The sequence below is a fragment of the Scyliorhinus canicula genome, chromosome 18 (assembly GCF_902713615.1).
Source record: "Scyliorhinus canicula chromosome 18, sScyCan1.1, whole genome shotgun sequence".
NCBI lineage: Eukaryota > Metazoa > Chordata > Chondrichthyes > Carcharhiniformes > Scyliorhinidae > Scyliorhinus > Scyliorhinus canicula.
This window is the reverse complement of record NC_052163.1, coordinates 2,489,163-2,503,472: the sequence shown is the minus strand read 5'-3', so window position 1 is coordinate 2,503,472 and position 14,310 is coordinate 2,489,163. Positions and strand designations below refer to the sequence as shown.

The window sequence follows — 14,310 nt, the reverse complement described above, 5'->3', positions numbered from 1 at the left end:
CATGCTTTTGCTAGTTATAGAGTTGAATTCTCCAGTGCATTCCTGACTAACCTACCAAGTTTTCAACTCTGCAAAGTTGCGGTCACCCAAAATTCAGTTGATCCTGTCCTAAAAAGTGTTAAGCACCACTTCAGTTTTAATATTCTCACCCTTGTTTTCAAATCCCTCCCAACACTGTGGCCTCCTACAACCCTCAAACTCCTAACGGCTACATCACAGATAAAGGACATTTAACCTGTTGTTATCTGTGCTGGCTCTCGACAAGAGCAACTCAGCTACTCCCACTCCACCATCCTTTCCCAAAGTCTGCAATCCTTTCCCCCTTTCTTGAAGGCTTCAGTTGAATCTACTGCCATCACACTCTCAGGATGTGCATTCCAGATCTTTGTAATTATGTTACTTAAACCAATCCCCTTAAATCATCCACGTCTACTTCTCCAACTTTCTGCCCAAGTGATCAGTTTCTCTCTATCTACTTTGTCTAGAGCCCTCATGATTTTCAACACCTCTATCAAAGCGCCTCTTAATCTTCTTCGAGGAAAACAACCCCCATCTTCTCTAACCTATGCACATAACTGAAGTTCCTAATCCCTGGAGTCAGTCTTGTGAATCTTTCCTGCATGCTGCTGGTTTAGCACAAGGCTAAATTGTTGGCTTTTAAAGCAGACCAAGCAGGCCAGCAGCACGGTTCGATTCCCGTACCAGCCTCCCCGGACAGGCGCCGGAATGTGGCGACTAGGGGCTTTTCACAGTAACTTCATTGAAGCCTACTCGTGACAATAAGCGATTTTCATTAAATTTCTAATGCCTTCAAATCCTTCCTGAAATGTGGTGCCCAGAACAGGATACAATACATCAGTTGAGGTTGAATCAGCGTTTTATACAGATTTATTAGAACATCTTGTTTTTGTACTATATTGCCCCTATTTATAAAATCCAGGATCATGTATGCTTTAATAATGGCTTTCTTAACCTGCCCTGCCAACTTCAGTAATTTGTGCAGCTATATCCCCAGGTCTCTCTGCTCTTGAACCATCTTTAGTATCTATATGCTTTACTTTGTACTGCTGCTTCTCATTCTTGCTATCAAAATGTATAATTTTCTACTTCTCTGCATTAAATTTAAGCTGTTGTTTGCCCACTCATTCCACCAGCCTGTTTCTGTTCTTTTGAAGTTTGACATTGACATTTGACATCCTACGCAAATTTTGCCGAGCACTTCCAAGTTGTGTGCCGTCTACAAATTTTGACGTTGTGTCCTGTACAGTCTAGGTAATGAATATACATCAAGAAAAGTCGAGGTGCTAATATCACCCCTGGGGAACCCGCTACATACCTTCTTCTAGTCCAAATAAACAGCCATTCACAAGCACCCTCTTTTCCTGTCCATGCTGCTGTTCCTTTTATTCCTTGGGCTTTAACTTTGCTGACAAGCCTGTTATATGGCACTTTATCAAATACCTTTTAGCAATCCATGACCTCTGCATTCCTCTAGTTCTGGCCTCATTCTCCCACCATTGCTGGGCTGTGCCTTCAGCTGCTTGTGTCCTTGTCTCTGTAATTCTCTCCTTAAAGAACTCTCTGTTTCTCTTGCCTCTCACCTACTTTAAGACACTTCTTAAAATTTAGCTCTGACTAAGCTTTTCGCATCGGTGTTAATATCTCTTTATATGGCCTGATGTCAGATTTATTTATTTAAAAAATAAATTTAGAGTACCCAATTTATTTTTTCCAATTAAGGGCAATTTAGCGTGGCCAATCCACCTACCCTGCACATCTTTGGGTTGTGGGGGTGAAACCCACGCAAACATGGGGAGAATGTGCAAACTCCATATGGAGAGAATGTGCAAACTCCACATGGACAGTGACCCAGAGCCAGGATCGAACCTGGGACCGTGGCGCCCTGAGGCAGCAGGGCTAACCCACTGCGCCACCGTGCTGCCCGATGTCAGATTTATTTGATAATGTTCTTGTGAAGCACCTTAGAATGTCTTGCTATGTTGATGGTGTAACGTATAAGTACATGTTGTTGCTGTTTTTGTTGATGAAACTATTTGATGCATTGAAATGTTGGTACATAGCTGCTCCGCTCCGACATATAATTTAACATTCATTCTCTGTGCAATAACTTCAGGTGCATTTGTTTGCCCTGCATGATCTCAAGTTTCTGTTAATTTTTGAACTTGTGACTTTGATCACCCCCAAAAAATGTTAACACAGGATGACTGACTGGATATTGGTTCATTTGCCCTTGAAAGCTTAGGAAATTGGTAATTGGCGGTTGTTTGACTGGGGCTACATGCTTTTTTGAAATTTGATTTGAGTTCTGTTTGTATTTTAGGATGAGCTCTCTGATGTCAGCCAGACCTCTAGCTTGGTGCCAACAAAACCCAACACCCCTCTGTCGGTTCCATCCGACCCTGCTGTGGGAGATTCAGCTTCTCCAAGGAAGGAAAATCTGGAGGCTGAAGGGTTCTCCAAAAACTTAAACCAAACAAGCAAGAAACCAGACAGCAAGAAAAATATTGACGTGCAGGTACAGCAGGAGACGAGAACATCAGCAGTTGGTAAGTGTTTTGTTCGAACAAAGTGTTATTTCGAGGGAATTGAGGAATATTTGTAGTTACTTTAATATTGATGACATCTCCACTTTCCTCCTTCCTCATTGCTTTCATCTAGGAAGGGATTCCAGGTTGTCCTGCCCATCTCTCTTCAATTGGTATATATATCCCACACCTATCTTGTTGGGGGAGATGAACCTGATTAACAGAAAAAGACGCATTCACTTTGGAACATTGGTATATTTAGACTATCATCTTCAGCTGCTAAATTTGGCCATTATGTCGGGGAGTTGGATCTGCAGGGATGTCAATGGCAACCTGGATTCTTCGAAAGTTTGTTTGGGAATGAGATGAGGAGAAGTTGACCAAATCTATTAAATCTTTTTTCTTTGAATTTATTTTTCAAAACAGCTGTAGTGCTAGTGTGTGTGGGAGCTGAATTATTAAGATAGCTATATAAATTATTGCAGTACAGTTTTCCTACACCGCTATTAGTATTTAAATAAACAAACTCACTGGAATTACAAGTAAAGCCAAGTCAAAGCCATTCCTGATTATTCCTTATAGGTGATGAGATTTCCACCTTACAAAATAGTCTCTTCCACTTGAAGTTGACCATTACTTGTGAGAAGCATGAAGTGTTCCATGGAGACAGTCTATCTTCTGCATAGTCAACATATAGGTGTGGGTGGCGGAAATAAGAACGTGCTGTTGAAAATACTGACATTTTGAGTATGTATATGTTTTTTTTCTCCCCTTTTGGAGGTCTGTGCATTCAAGACCAACTCCAGAGACTTCCCACTCCTTCGGCGGCACAGTGGTCAGCACTGCTGCCTCACAGCACCAGGGACCCGGGTTCAGTTCTGACCATGGGTGACTGTCTGTATGCTCCAGTTTCCTCCTACAGTCCAAAGATGTGCAGGTTGGGTGCAATTGGCTGTGCTAAATTGCCCCTTGCTTTCCAAAAGGTTAGCTGGGTTACGGCGGGATCGTGGGCGCAGGTGGGGTGCTCTTTCGGAGGGTGGGTGCTCACACGAAGGGACAAATGGCCACCTCCTGCACTGTAAGGATTCAATGATTCACTGCCTTGAAGTCACAATCGAGGCTAATAGTCAACTGAGTACTGAGAGAGTGCTGCACTGCCAGACGTACCATCTTTCAGATACAGATGTTGAATGGAGGACCTGACTGACTTTTTAGGTGGATGAAGAGATTCCATGGCAGTACTCAGTGAGTCAGGGTGTTGCTTCAGACTCCTGGTCAACATTTATACCTCAATCAACATTACTGCGGCCACTAAAATGTTGTTGTGCTCAAATTGACTGTGACATTTTCCTGTGTTATAACAGTGACTATCTCTCAAATGTATTTCATTGGCTATAAAGTGCTTCAGGAAGTTGCGAGATGATGGAAGGTGCTATAGAAAAGCAACTTTTTCCTTTCAGGGTAGGGATTGACTAAAAGGATGAAGGAGAAAGAGAGTGGGTTAAATATAAGCCATCTGCTTCCCAGCTCTGGCTTTAGTGAACACTGGAAGCCTTTCCTACCCTCAAGATTTTGTCTGTAACGAAACAAACTTTGTGCAGAAAAATGTTTCAGGTTCTCTTCCAAAATGAACAAACTTTCTAAATTCAGGGAGTTTTAATTTAAAATATCTGGAGTTGTGGTTTCATATTTACAAAAGACTGGTCATAAAAAAACTAGCACGTCTTAATGTAAAATTACAATTTAAAATAAACTGTTCCAGTAATGTTTTGTAAACCTAGAACTTCAGTTATCCATCATAATGTAGGGAATGCCACCATAATGAAGAGTGCCCAATTTCTAATTCTGCACCAACCTCCCGAGACACACAATGGTAAACACTTTACTTTGCGTTCTGGGAGAATTGTGTTAGTAAGTGCAACTGTGGCTAATAGAGACTCTGTTGAATGAACTCCTCTTCAGTGGAAATGTTTCCTACCTTGGAATAGTGAGGAGAGTGGTTAGAAAAAATGCAACCGGATTGTTGGAGCACGGAATGCTTTACCCCAGAGTAGTTTGGGCAAAGACCATTCCATCTCCTGAGGGAAGGATGGCATGGTAACACAGTGGTTAGCACTGCTGCCTCATGGCACTGAGGCCCTGGGTCACTGTCCGTGTGGAGTTTGCACATTCTCCCCGTCTCTGCGTGAGTTTCACCCCCACAACCCAAAGACGGGGAAGGTAGGTGGATTGGTCGCGTTAACTTGTCCCTTTAATTGGAAAAAAAAAAAGAATTGGGTACTCACAAATTTATTTTTAAAAATTACAACAAAAAAAATGTTTTTTTGAGGAAAAATAGATAAATATGGGAGGAATAGATGACAGTGAGAATAATTTGAATCATCACATCCACAGGTGAGGTGCCTGGCGATTCGAGGTTAACAAATATTGTGCCTTTGTTTAATAAGGGCCGCAGGGAATAGCTTGGGAACAACAGACCGGTGAGCCTAACGTCTGTGGTGGGAAAGTTGTCAGAAGGTATTCTGAGAGACAGAATTTACAGGCATTTAGAGAGGCAAGTATTGATTAGGGACCGTCACCATGGCTTCATGAGTGGAAAATAATGTCTCATGAATTTGATTGCGTTTTTGAAGGGGTAACCTAGAAGGTAGATGGGGGCTGTGCAGTCGACGTTGTCTACATGGACTTTAGCAAGGCCTTTGACAAGGTACCGCATGGTAGGTTGTTGCATACAGTTGAATCTCACAGGATCCAGGGTGGAGTCGCCAATGGGATATAAAATTGGCTTAACGACAGAAGACAAAGGGTGGTTGTAGAGGGTTGTTTTTCAAACTGGAGGCCTGTGACCAGCGATGTGCCTCAGGGATCGGTGCTGGGTCCACTGTTATTTGTTATTTATATTAATGATTTAGATGAGAATTTAGGAGGCATGGTTAGTAAGTTTGCAGGTGACACCAAGATTGGTGGCATAGTGGAGAGTGAAGAAGGTTATTCAGGGTTGCAACGGGATCTTGATCAATTGGGCTAGTAGGCCGATGAATGGCAGATGGAGTTTAATTTAGATAAATGTGAGGTGATGCATTTTGATCGATCTGTTAATGGTAGGGAGTTGGGGAGAATTATAGAACAAAGAGATCTAGGAATACAGGTCCTTGAAGGTGGAGTCACAAGTGCACAGTGGTGAAGGCAGCATTCTGCATGCATGGTTTCATTGATCAGAACATTGAATACAGGAATTGGGACGTCTTGTTAAAATTGTACAAGACATGAGTAAGGCCACACTTGGAATACTGTGTACAGTTCTGGTCACCCTATTATAGAACGGATATTATTAAATTAGAAAGTGTGCAGAAAAGATTTACTAGGATGTTACTGTGACTTGATGGTTTGAGTTCGAAGGAAAGGCTGGATAGACTGGAACCTTTTTCCCTGGAGCACAGGAGGCTTAGGGGTGATCTTATAGAGGACTATAAAATAATGAGGGGCATAGATAAGATAGTAATCAATATCTTTTCCCAAATTTATTTTTAAAAATTACAACAAAAGAAATGTTTTTTTGAGGAAAAATAGATAAATATGGGAGGAATAGATGACAGTGAGAATAGTTTGAATCATCACATCTAAAACTAGAGGGCAGAGGTTTAAGGTGAGAGGGGAAAGATACAAAAGGGTCCAGAGGGGCAATTTTTTCACAGAGGGTGGTGAGTGTCTGGAACGAGCTGCCAGAGGCAGGTCCAATTTTGTCTTTTAAAAAGCATTTAGACAGTTACATGGGTAAGATGAGTATAGAGGGATATATGCCAAATGCGGGCAATTGGGACCAGCTTAATGGTAAAAATGATGGACAAGTTGGGCCACAGGGCCTGCTTCCATGCTGTAAACCTCAATGACTCTTGGCTCCAGCAAAAAACAACCACTTACACAATGGACTGAATTACATCCCTTTTGTTCTAGAAACATCCACGCCTCCCTGCTTTATTATATTTGTGTTGAATATGCTGGTTTTAGTTGAGAACCTCCATAACAAGGGATTGTCAATAAAATTATCAGTCCTGTTTAAAATATTTCCCTCCATGTGTACTGGAGTTGCTCCCTTGCATCAATGTTAGTAAATCTAATATCCAATAAAATCCAAACTGTATAATTTAGACTAACAGACATGTAATTGTTAATATTGAAGGTGCGACTGAAAATGAAGACAAATCAGACGTTCAAGCCATCATTGACTCGACCCCTGAATTAGATATGGACCGAGATCTTAGTGGGTATAAAGGAGCAAGGTGTGTGTACATTTCACTGGCTATCCAAAATGTTCTTATAGTGCCGCTTTATTGTGTAACCTTAACAGTTAATTTGTCTATTATATATTCTCCAACAAAGAACAAAGAAAATGACAGCACAGGAATAAGCCCTTCGGCCCTCCAAGCCTGCGCCGATCATGCTGCCCATCGAAACTAAAATCTTCTACACTTACGGGGTCCGTATCCCTCTGTTCCCATCCTATTCATGTATTTGTCAAGATGTCCCTTGAACATCACTATCATCCCTGCTTCCACCACCACCTCCGGCAGCGAGTTCCAGGCACCCACTACCCTCTGCGTAGTGCCTCGTACATCTCCTCTAAACCTTGCCCCTCACACCTTAAACCTATGCTCCCAAGTAATTGACCCCTCTACCCTGGGAAAATGTCTCTGACTATCCGCCCTGTCTATGCCCCTCATAAATTTGTAGACCTCTATCAGGTCGCCCCTCAACCTCTGTCATTCCAGTGAGAGCACTGATCCCTGCGGAACACCACCAGTCACAGCCCTCCAATCAGAAAAGCACCCTTCCATTGCTACTCTCTGCCTTCTTTGACCTAGCCAGTTCTGCATCCATCTTGCCAGCTCACCCCTGATCCCGTGTGACTTCACCTTTTGTACCAGTCTACCATGGGGGAACCTTGTCAAAGGCCGTACTGAAGTCCATATAGACAACATCCACTGCACTACCTGTATCAAACATTTTTGTGACCTCCTCGAAAAACTCTCTCACGTTAGTGAGACACGACCTCCCCTTCACAAAACCGTGCTGCCTCCCTCTAATACGTCCACTTGCTTCCAAATGGGAGTAGATCCTGTCTCGAAGAATTCTCTCCAGTAATTTTCCAACTATTGACGTAAGGCTCACCGGCCTGTAGTTCCCTGGATTATCCTTGCTACCCTTCTTAAACAAAGGAACATCATTGGCTATTCTCTAGTCCTCCAGTACATCACCTGAAGACAGTGAGGATCTAAATATTTCTGTCACAGCCTCAGCAATTTCCTCTCTTGCCTCCTTCAGTATTCTGGGGTAGATCCCATCAGGCCCTGGGGACTTATCCACCTTAATACGTTCCAAGATGCCCAACACCTCGAATCTCAATGTGACCCAGGCTATCTACACACCCTTCTCCAGACTCAACATCCACCAATTCCTTCTCTTTGGTGAATACTGATGCAAAGTATTCATTTAATACCTTGCCCATTTCCTCCGGTTGCACACATAGATTCCCTCCCCTGGCCTTTAGTGGGCCAACCCTTTCCCTGGCTACCCTCTTGCTTTTTATGCATGTGTAAAAAGCCTTAGGATTTTCCTTAACCCTATTTGCCAATGACTTTTCATGACCCCTTTTTGCCCTCCTGACTCCTTGCTTAATTTCCTTCGTACTTTCCTTATATTCCACACAGGCTTCGTCTGTTCCCAGCCTTCTCGCCCTGACAAATGCCTCCTTTTTCTTTTTGACGAGGCCTACAATATCTCTCGTTATCCAAGGTTCTCGAAATTTGCCCTGTTTATCTATTTATCCTTCTTCCTCACAGCAACATGCCAGTCCTGAATTCCTTTCAACTGACATTTGAAAGCCTCCCACATGTCAGATGTTGATTTACCTTCAAACATCCGCCCCCAATCTAGGTTCTTCAGTTCCCGCCTAATATTGTTATAATTAGCCTTCCCCCAATTTAGCACATTCACCCTAGGACCACTCTTATCCTTATCCACCAGCACTTTAAAACTTACTGAATTGTGGTCACTGTTCTCAAAATGCTTCCCTACTGAAACTTCTACCACCTGGCCGGGCTCATTCCCCAATACCAGGTCCAGTATAGCCCCTTCCGTAGTTGGATTATCTACATATATTTTTAAGAAGCCCTCCTGGATGTTCCTTACAAACTCTTCCCCGTCTAAGCCCCTAGCACTAAGTGAGTCCTTGTCAATATTGGGGAAGTTAAAGTCTCCCATCACAACAACCCTGTTTATTTACTCCTTTCCAAAATCTGTCTACCTATCTGCTCCTCTATTTCTATGTATATTGCCCTTGAGCACACAGACTGTCAGCAATTATATCAACATACACTTCTATTTAATGTAAAAACAGAAAATGTTGGAAATACTCAGCAGGGCAGGCAATATCTATGGAGAGAGAAACCGAATTCCGGGTCTGTGGCCTTTCATCAGAAATTCTGATGGGAAAAGGCCCGTTTTCTGCGCCCCTCCCACTGCAAAGTTAAAACACTTTTAATTCACAAATTAATCTGGGATCTTTATTTGAGCCAATAGGACCAACTGGGGTGTGTGAAATGATGGAAAAGTAATTTTAAGAGCTGGATATTTGAAAAGTGTTGATGTATGACTTAGTTGTGAGCCAAGAATTACAATTCAACTACTGGCTGTTTGTTACACTTTTAATTTTGCAGTTGTGCTGTTTGTACTTCTTAATGGCAGCTCCATATTCCAAGGGGTTTAGAAATCTTGAGCGGGATTCTCCCATACCGTGCGGGGCGGGGGGGTCCCGGCGGGGCGGAGTGGCATGAATCACTCCGGCGTCGGGCCGCCCCAAAAGTGTGGAATCCTCCGCACCTTCAGGGGCTAGGCCCGCCCTGTAGTGGTTTGAGCCCCGCTGGCCAGCGGGATAGGGGCCTGGCACCACGCCGACCGGCGGCGAAGGGCCTCCGCTGGCCGGCGCGAGTCGGCACATGCGTGGGAGCGCCAGCACGTGCTGGCGTCATCCCCGCGCATGCGCACTGGGATTCACCTCTGCACCGGGAATGGCGGATGACCACAGCCTCCGGTGTGGAAGGAATAAAGTGCCCCCATGGCACAGGCCCGCCTGCGGATTGGTGGGCCCCGACCGTGAGCCAGGCCACCGTGGGGGCACCTCCCGGGGCCCGATCCCCCGCGATCCCCCAAGAACCCCGGAGCCCGCCCACGTCGCCAGGTCCTGCCGGTAAGGGACCTACCCTAATTTACGCCGGCAGGACCGGCTGCAGACGGGCGGGACTTCGGCCCATCGGACAGCCCCAGGGCCCATTGAGTCGCGCCGGACCCTGCCATTCTCCGAGACTCACGCCAGGCCGGTTTTTGGGGGGCGGGAGATTTGGGAGGACGGCGGGGCGGGATTCACGCCGGCCCCTGGCGATTCTCCCACCCAGCGGGGGGGTTGGAGAATTCCGCCCCTTGACACCAAATCATGTCAAGTAACTGGTTAATTTCTGCTTTTATATTTTTACAGCACACCAACCCAGGGAATAGAGAACAAAGCATTTGATAGAAACACAGAATCTATTTTTGATGAACTATCCCAATCAGCTTCTGAGCTTATTGCTGACGTGGATGAGGGGGCAAATTTGCTGGGTAAGTGTAAGATCTGACAGAGTGATGAAGCGCAGCCTTGTTTAACTCTGTAATTACCCCACGTCGCTAAGATGAAGTAGCTTCTGAGCAGCATGCCAGATCTAGCATGCAAAAACAAAGATCCCTGCACATTTATAGCTTGTCTGAATCACTCCCACCAGAAACTGAGTAGCTTCTCCCTCTAGTGGGCGATGATGGGCAAAATATATACCACATGCTGCAACTCAGACCTGTAAACTATTCTACCGCCTGAAATGACTTTCCAAAGAATGGTATCTAATTACTAGTCAAGGGAGGGACATATTATGTTACTGAAAGTATTCCTTTCTATTTTGTGTTCAGGTTCAATTGCACATGCGTTTAGTTACCGTAAACAAATTTGTAATATGATTGATTATTTTCAAAGAAAATTCCTCTAAATCATTTTGTTTTGTGCAATTAGCAATAATCTGTAAAGAAAAAAAAATGAAAACAATGAAACTGCAGTCCTAATCCAAAATTTGTCTTTCATGAGCCTGTTTTGGAACTATCAACAAAGGCGATAATGTTGCAACGACTATTTCCTCCGACTGACTTTCGTTATGGCCGCAAACAACAATTACTTGTATTTATTTGGTACCTTTAATGTAACTGTCTCAAGGTGCTTTACAGAGGTGCACTGGCTGGCTGACAGAAAATGTAGGCAACTTTCTGAAAATAAACAAGAGGGGTAACAGGGTGAAAACAGGATTCGGCAAAGTTTGGGTGGAGTCAAGGCGGTTGAGAACTGTGCGACTAATTGGGGAATGGATGATGAGCATGCATTAAATACCAGAGAGACCGGATACATGCTGGTGCGTGGAATCAGAAGAGGTGATAGCTGTAGTGTAGGATGAGGGTGTGGAGTGAATTGCAAAGGGGGATTTAACCTGAGGAACTGGGCTAAGAGTAGAGTTCCAGACAAGTTAGAGAGGATGCAAGTATTGAAAAAACTTTCAAAGTAGAATATCATTTGAGGAAGTTAACCAAAATAACTTGAATTGTGCTTGGTCTCAAATCAACTTGTGCTTAAATCTTGTCACATTATCTATTCTTTATATTACTTATATGGACATTTATTCCCAAACTCGTTTTTCTGATGAAGGCTTAGTATCTTAAAGCTAATTTTAATGCCATTTTATCTCTCAAGCTTTTGATATATTTTACAATTCTGACGAAAAAGACATTCTCTTGTGTGCCCAATGACTTGATAGACCAGTGGCTTGTAAGAAAAATATCACTGCTCTCTCTCGTTCCATTGCGCACGCTCTCTCTCTCCCTCGTTCCGTTGCTCAGGAGCGCACTCTTTCCCTCATTCTGTTGCGCCCGAGCAGGAAGAGAGAGAGAGAGAGAGACGCTTTCTCTCTCTCTCTCTCACCTAAAACCTCGATTTTTAAACAATGTTTCCTTGGAACCTGATGTATAAAAGCTGTGTGGGAAGAGAAATCAATGTGTCTGAGTGGATGTTGAGGTTAAGATCACAAGCTGATTTCCAGTTTGATTAATATTCTTAGTCCTTTAAGGGGTGTTGCAGAACAGCTCTGGAATGTTGAGATGTATTTCTGTCTGTGAGTCAGATGTACGAATAGATTAATGCAGAGAATCTCCTCTTGCATCAACTTGAGGATGTTCCTCCTCCTTTGTTCCTTTCTTTCATTTTACCCAAAATGGCTGAATTTACCTCAATTATCGCATCTCCAAAAAGGAACTTTTTATTCCAGAATTTCTGCAATCTTACCAATAAGCTTATTCTAACTGGCTATCTATCATTTACTAATCTCTGCGGCTTTGTTCAGGTAGTTTTGCAAAGCAGGCTGTGTATTTACAGCATGCGGATCGTGTGTGTGTTCAGAAAGTATAAAAACTGCTTTATAATGCACATGGACACAAAGTGGTTTGGTGTTTTGCGATGCTTGCTTCTGAAGCCCATTTCTGTTCTGTCCTTTGCATGTTCCTTGTTGCACTTTTCGCTGATGCCTTTTGTGCAAGCAAACCGAGTAAATATGTTACTTTCATGCATTCGTGTGCACACATTATAGCAGCAGACCCGAAAACTGCCTGTTTCTCCCTTCTCATCGCTATTGCATTTTGCAGGTGACACGGGAGTACAGCTTCGAATATACTGTATGTAGGTAATGGTAGAAAAAACTTTCATTCTCAAGCTAATTGGCATTTTTCTTCTCATGCTTCGTTTCTCTTGGGCTGCTAACCCAGGGGAGTTTTCTGGTGTGTATACTTTCACATACTGTATACTGTGTACTGTATACTGGGCTGCTAACCCAGGGGAATTTTCTGGTGTGTATACTTCCACATACTGTATACTGTTTTTCAGTTGACATTTTCTGTCTGTAATTTGTACTGTTTCTGCCACATTTCTGTCATTGTGATTTGCAGTTTTTAGTGTAAAGTTGGGAATGTTTGCCACATGGTACGGGGCAAAAAAAAGGTTTTGGGATCCTAAAGAATGGAGCATCTGAGTATTGGCGCTTGAATGTGATGATTCAAAGGGGAAAATGGAAAACATTGAGATGGTGTGTCGTGGGGCTTGTCTAATCTGCACCAGATCACTGTTCTTGTGTTATGAGATTAGTATCCTGGAATTTCCTGCCTACTGTCATTGAAGGTTAAGACCCGCCAAAACCTTTTGAGAACATCCTTGCCAGTATAACACAAACTAAAGAAATATGATGGCCGACTCAGGAACACAACTGCCCTTACTGTGGGAATGAGCCTGGTGGATGGCATGAGCCATGAGTTAGCTAAGATAGAATGGGTAGCTTCATTAAAAGGCTTGACGGTGGATAGCCAATGGCGAGTGTTTAAGGGACAAATGAGTGCGGTGAATTATACATTCCTTTTGCTGCAAAAACACAAGAAAAGTAGCGAGAATAATATTAAATTCAAAGAGGAGTCATATAAAGTTGCTAGGAAAAGAGCAAACCTGACGATTGGGGGAAGGTAAGTAATTCAGCAAAGGAGGACAAGGCGATTGATTGAGTGGAAAAATAGCGTATCAGAGTAAGCTTGCAAGTAACATAAAAGCGGACTGTAAAGTTTCGAGAAGAATGTAAAAAGAAAAAGATTAGTGAAGACAAATGTAGGCCCCTTACAGCCTGAAACAGGAGAATTTATAATGGAGAACAAGGAAATGGCAGAGCAATTAAACAACTACTTTAGTTCTATCTTCACGGAGGAAAACACAAATAACTTCCCAGAAATGTAAAGGAATCAAGGGTCTAGTGAGAAGGAGGAATTGATGGAAATTAGTATGACTGGAAAAATCGTGTCGGAGAAATTAATGGGACTGAAAGCCGATAAATCCCCGGGGCTGATAATCGACATCCCAGGGTAGTAAAGGAGGGGGCCATGGAAATGGTGGATATGTTGGTTGTCAACTTCCAAAATTCTGTAGATTCTGGATCAAACCTGGCAGATTATGGGGGGCAAATGTAACCCTGCTATTTTTTTGAAAAAAAGGAGGGATGGAGAACTGAGGGAATTGCAGACCAGTTAGCCCAACATCAGGAGTCTGTTATAAAGGATGCGATAACAGGACACGTAGACAATGTAACCGGATAAGACAAGAGTTTTTTCTTTTTTAAATTTAGAGTACCCAATTATTTTTTCCAATTAAGGGGCAATTTAGTGTGACCAATTCACCTACCCAGAATATCTTTGCGCAGTGATGTGCAGAGGTCTGGTGATGCCCGGGGCAAATCTTGATTGTATGCCCCAAAGACTCAAGTATAAGGCCTAATATACTGAGAAATATTATGAGAAAGGAAAACATTTTGAATATATAAACACAGATGAAACATGAAATAAACGCTTTATTCGATTTTAATATAAATCAATCAAATTTATTAAGTTCTTTTCCCCAAATGATACCTCCTGTCACAAAACACCTGAACTACTTCACTTTTTACATCAGCTGTGAGAAATTCTTTTTCAATGCTTATTAAAGCCAGGTTGGTCAGTCGCTCCTGTGACATAGAAGACCTCAGATATGTTTTTATTAATTTCAGTTTTGAAAATGACCTTTCACAGCTTGCGACTGAAAATGCGATTGTAAGCAGTAATCTGTATGAAACAC

The 14,310-nt window shown here is 43.0% G+C and overlaps 1 protein-coding gene across 7 annotated transcripts in view; it reads left to right on the top strand.

Annotated features, from left to right (window-relative positions):
* LOC119952974 (C-Jun-amino-terminal kinase-interacting protein 4-like) overlaps positions 1 to 14,310 on the top strand; it is a 262,841-nt gene that overhangs the window by 172,091 nt on the left and 76,440 nt on the right. For all 7 annotated transcript variants that reach the window (XM_038776641.1, XM_038776637.1, XM_038776640.1 and 4 more), the window contains 3 exons: positions 2,342 to 2,567; positions 6,727 to 6,826; positions 10,078 to 10,199. In XM_038776641.1, the coding sequence (XP_038632569.1) occupies positions 2,342 to 2,567; positions 6,727 to 6,826; positions 10,078 to 10,199 (448 nt within the window). The remainder of the gene's footprint in view (positions 1 to 2,341; positions 2,568 to 6,726; positions 6,827 to 10,077; positions 10,200 to 14,310) is intronic.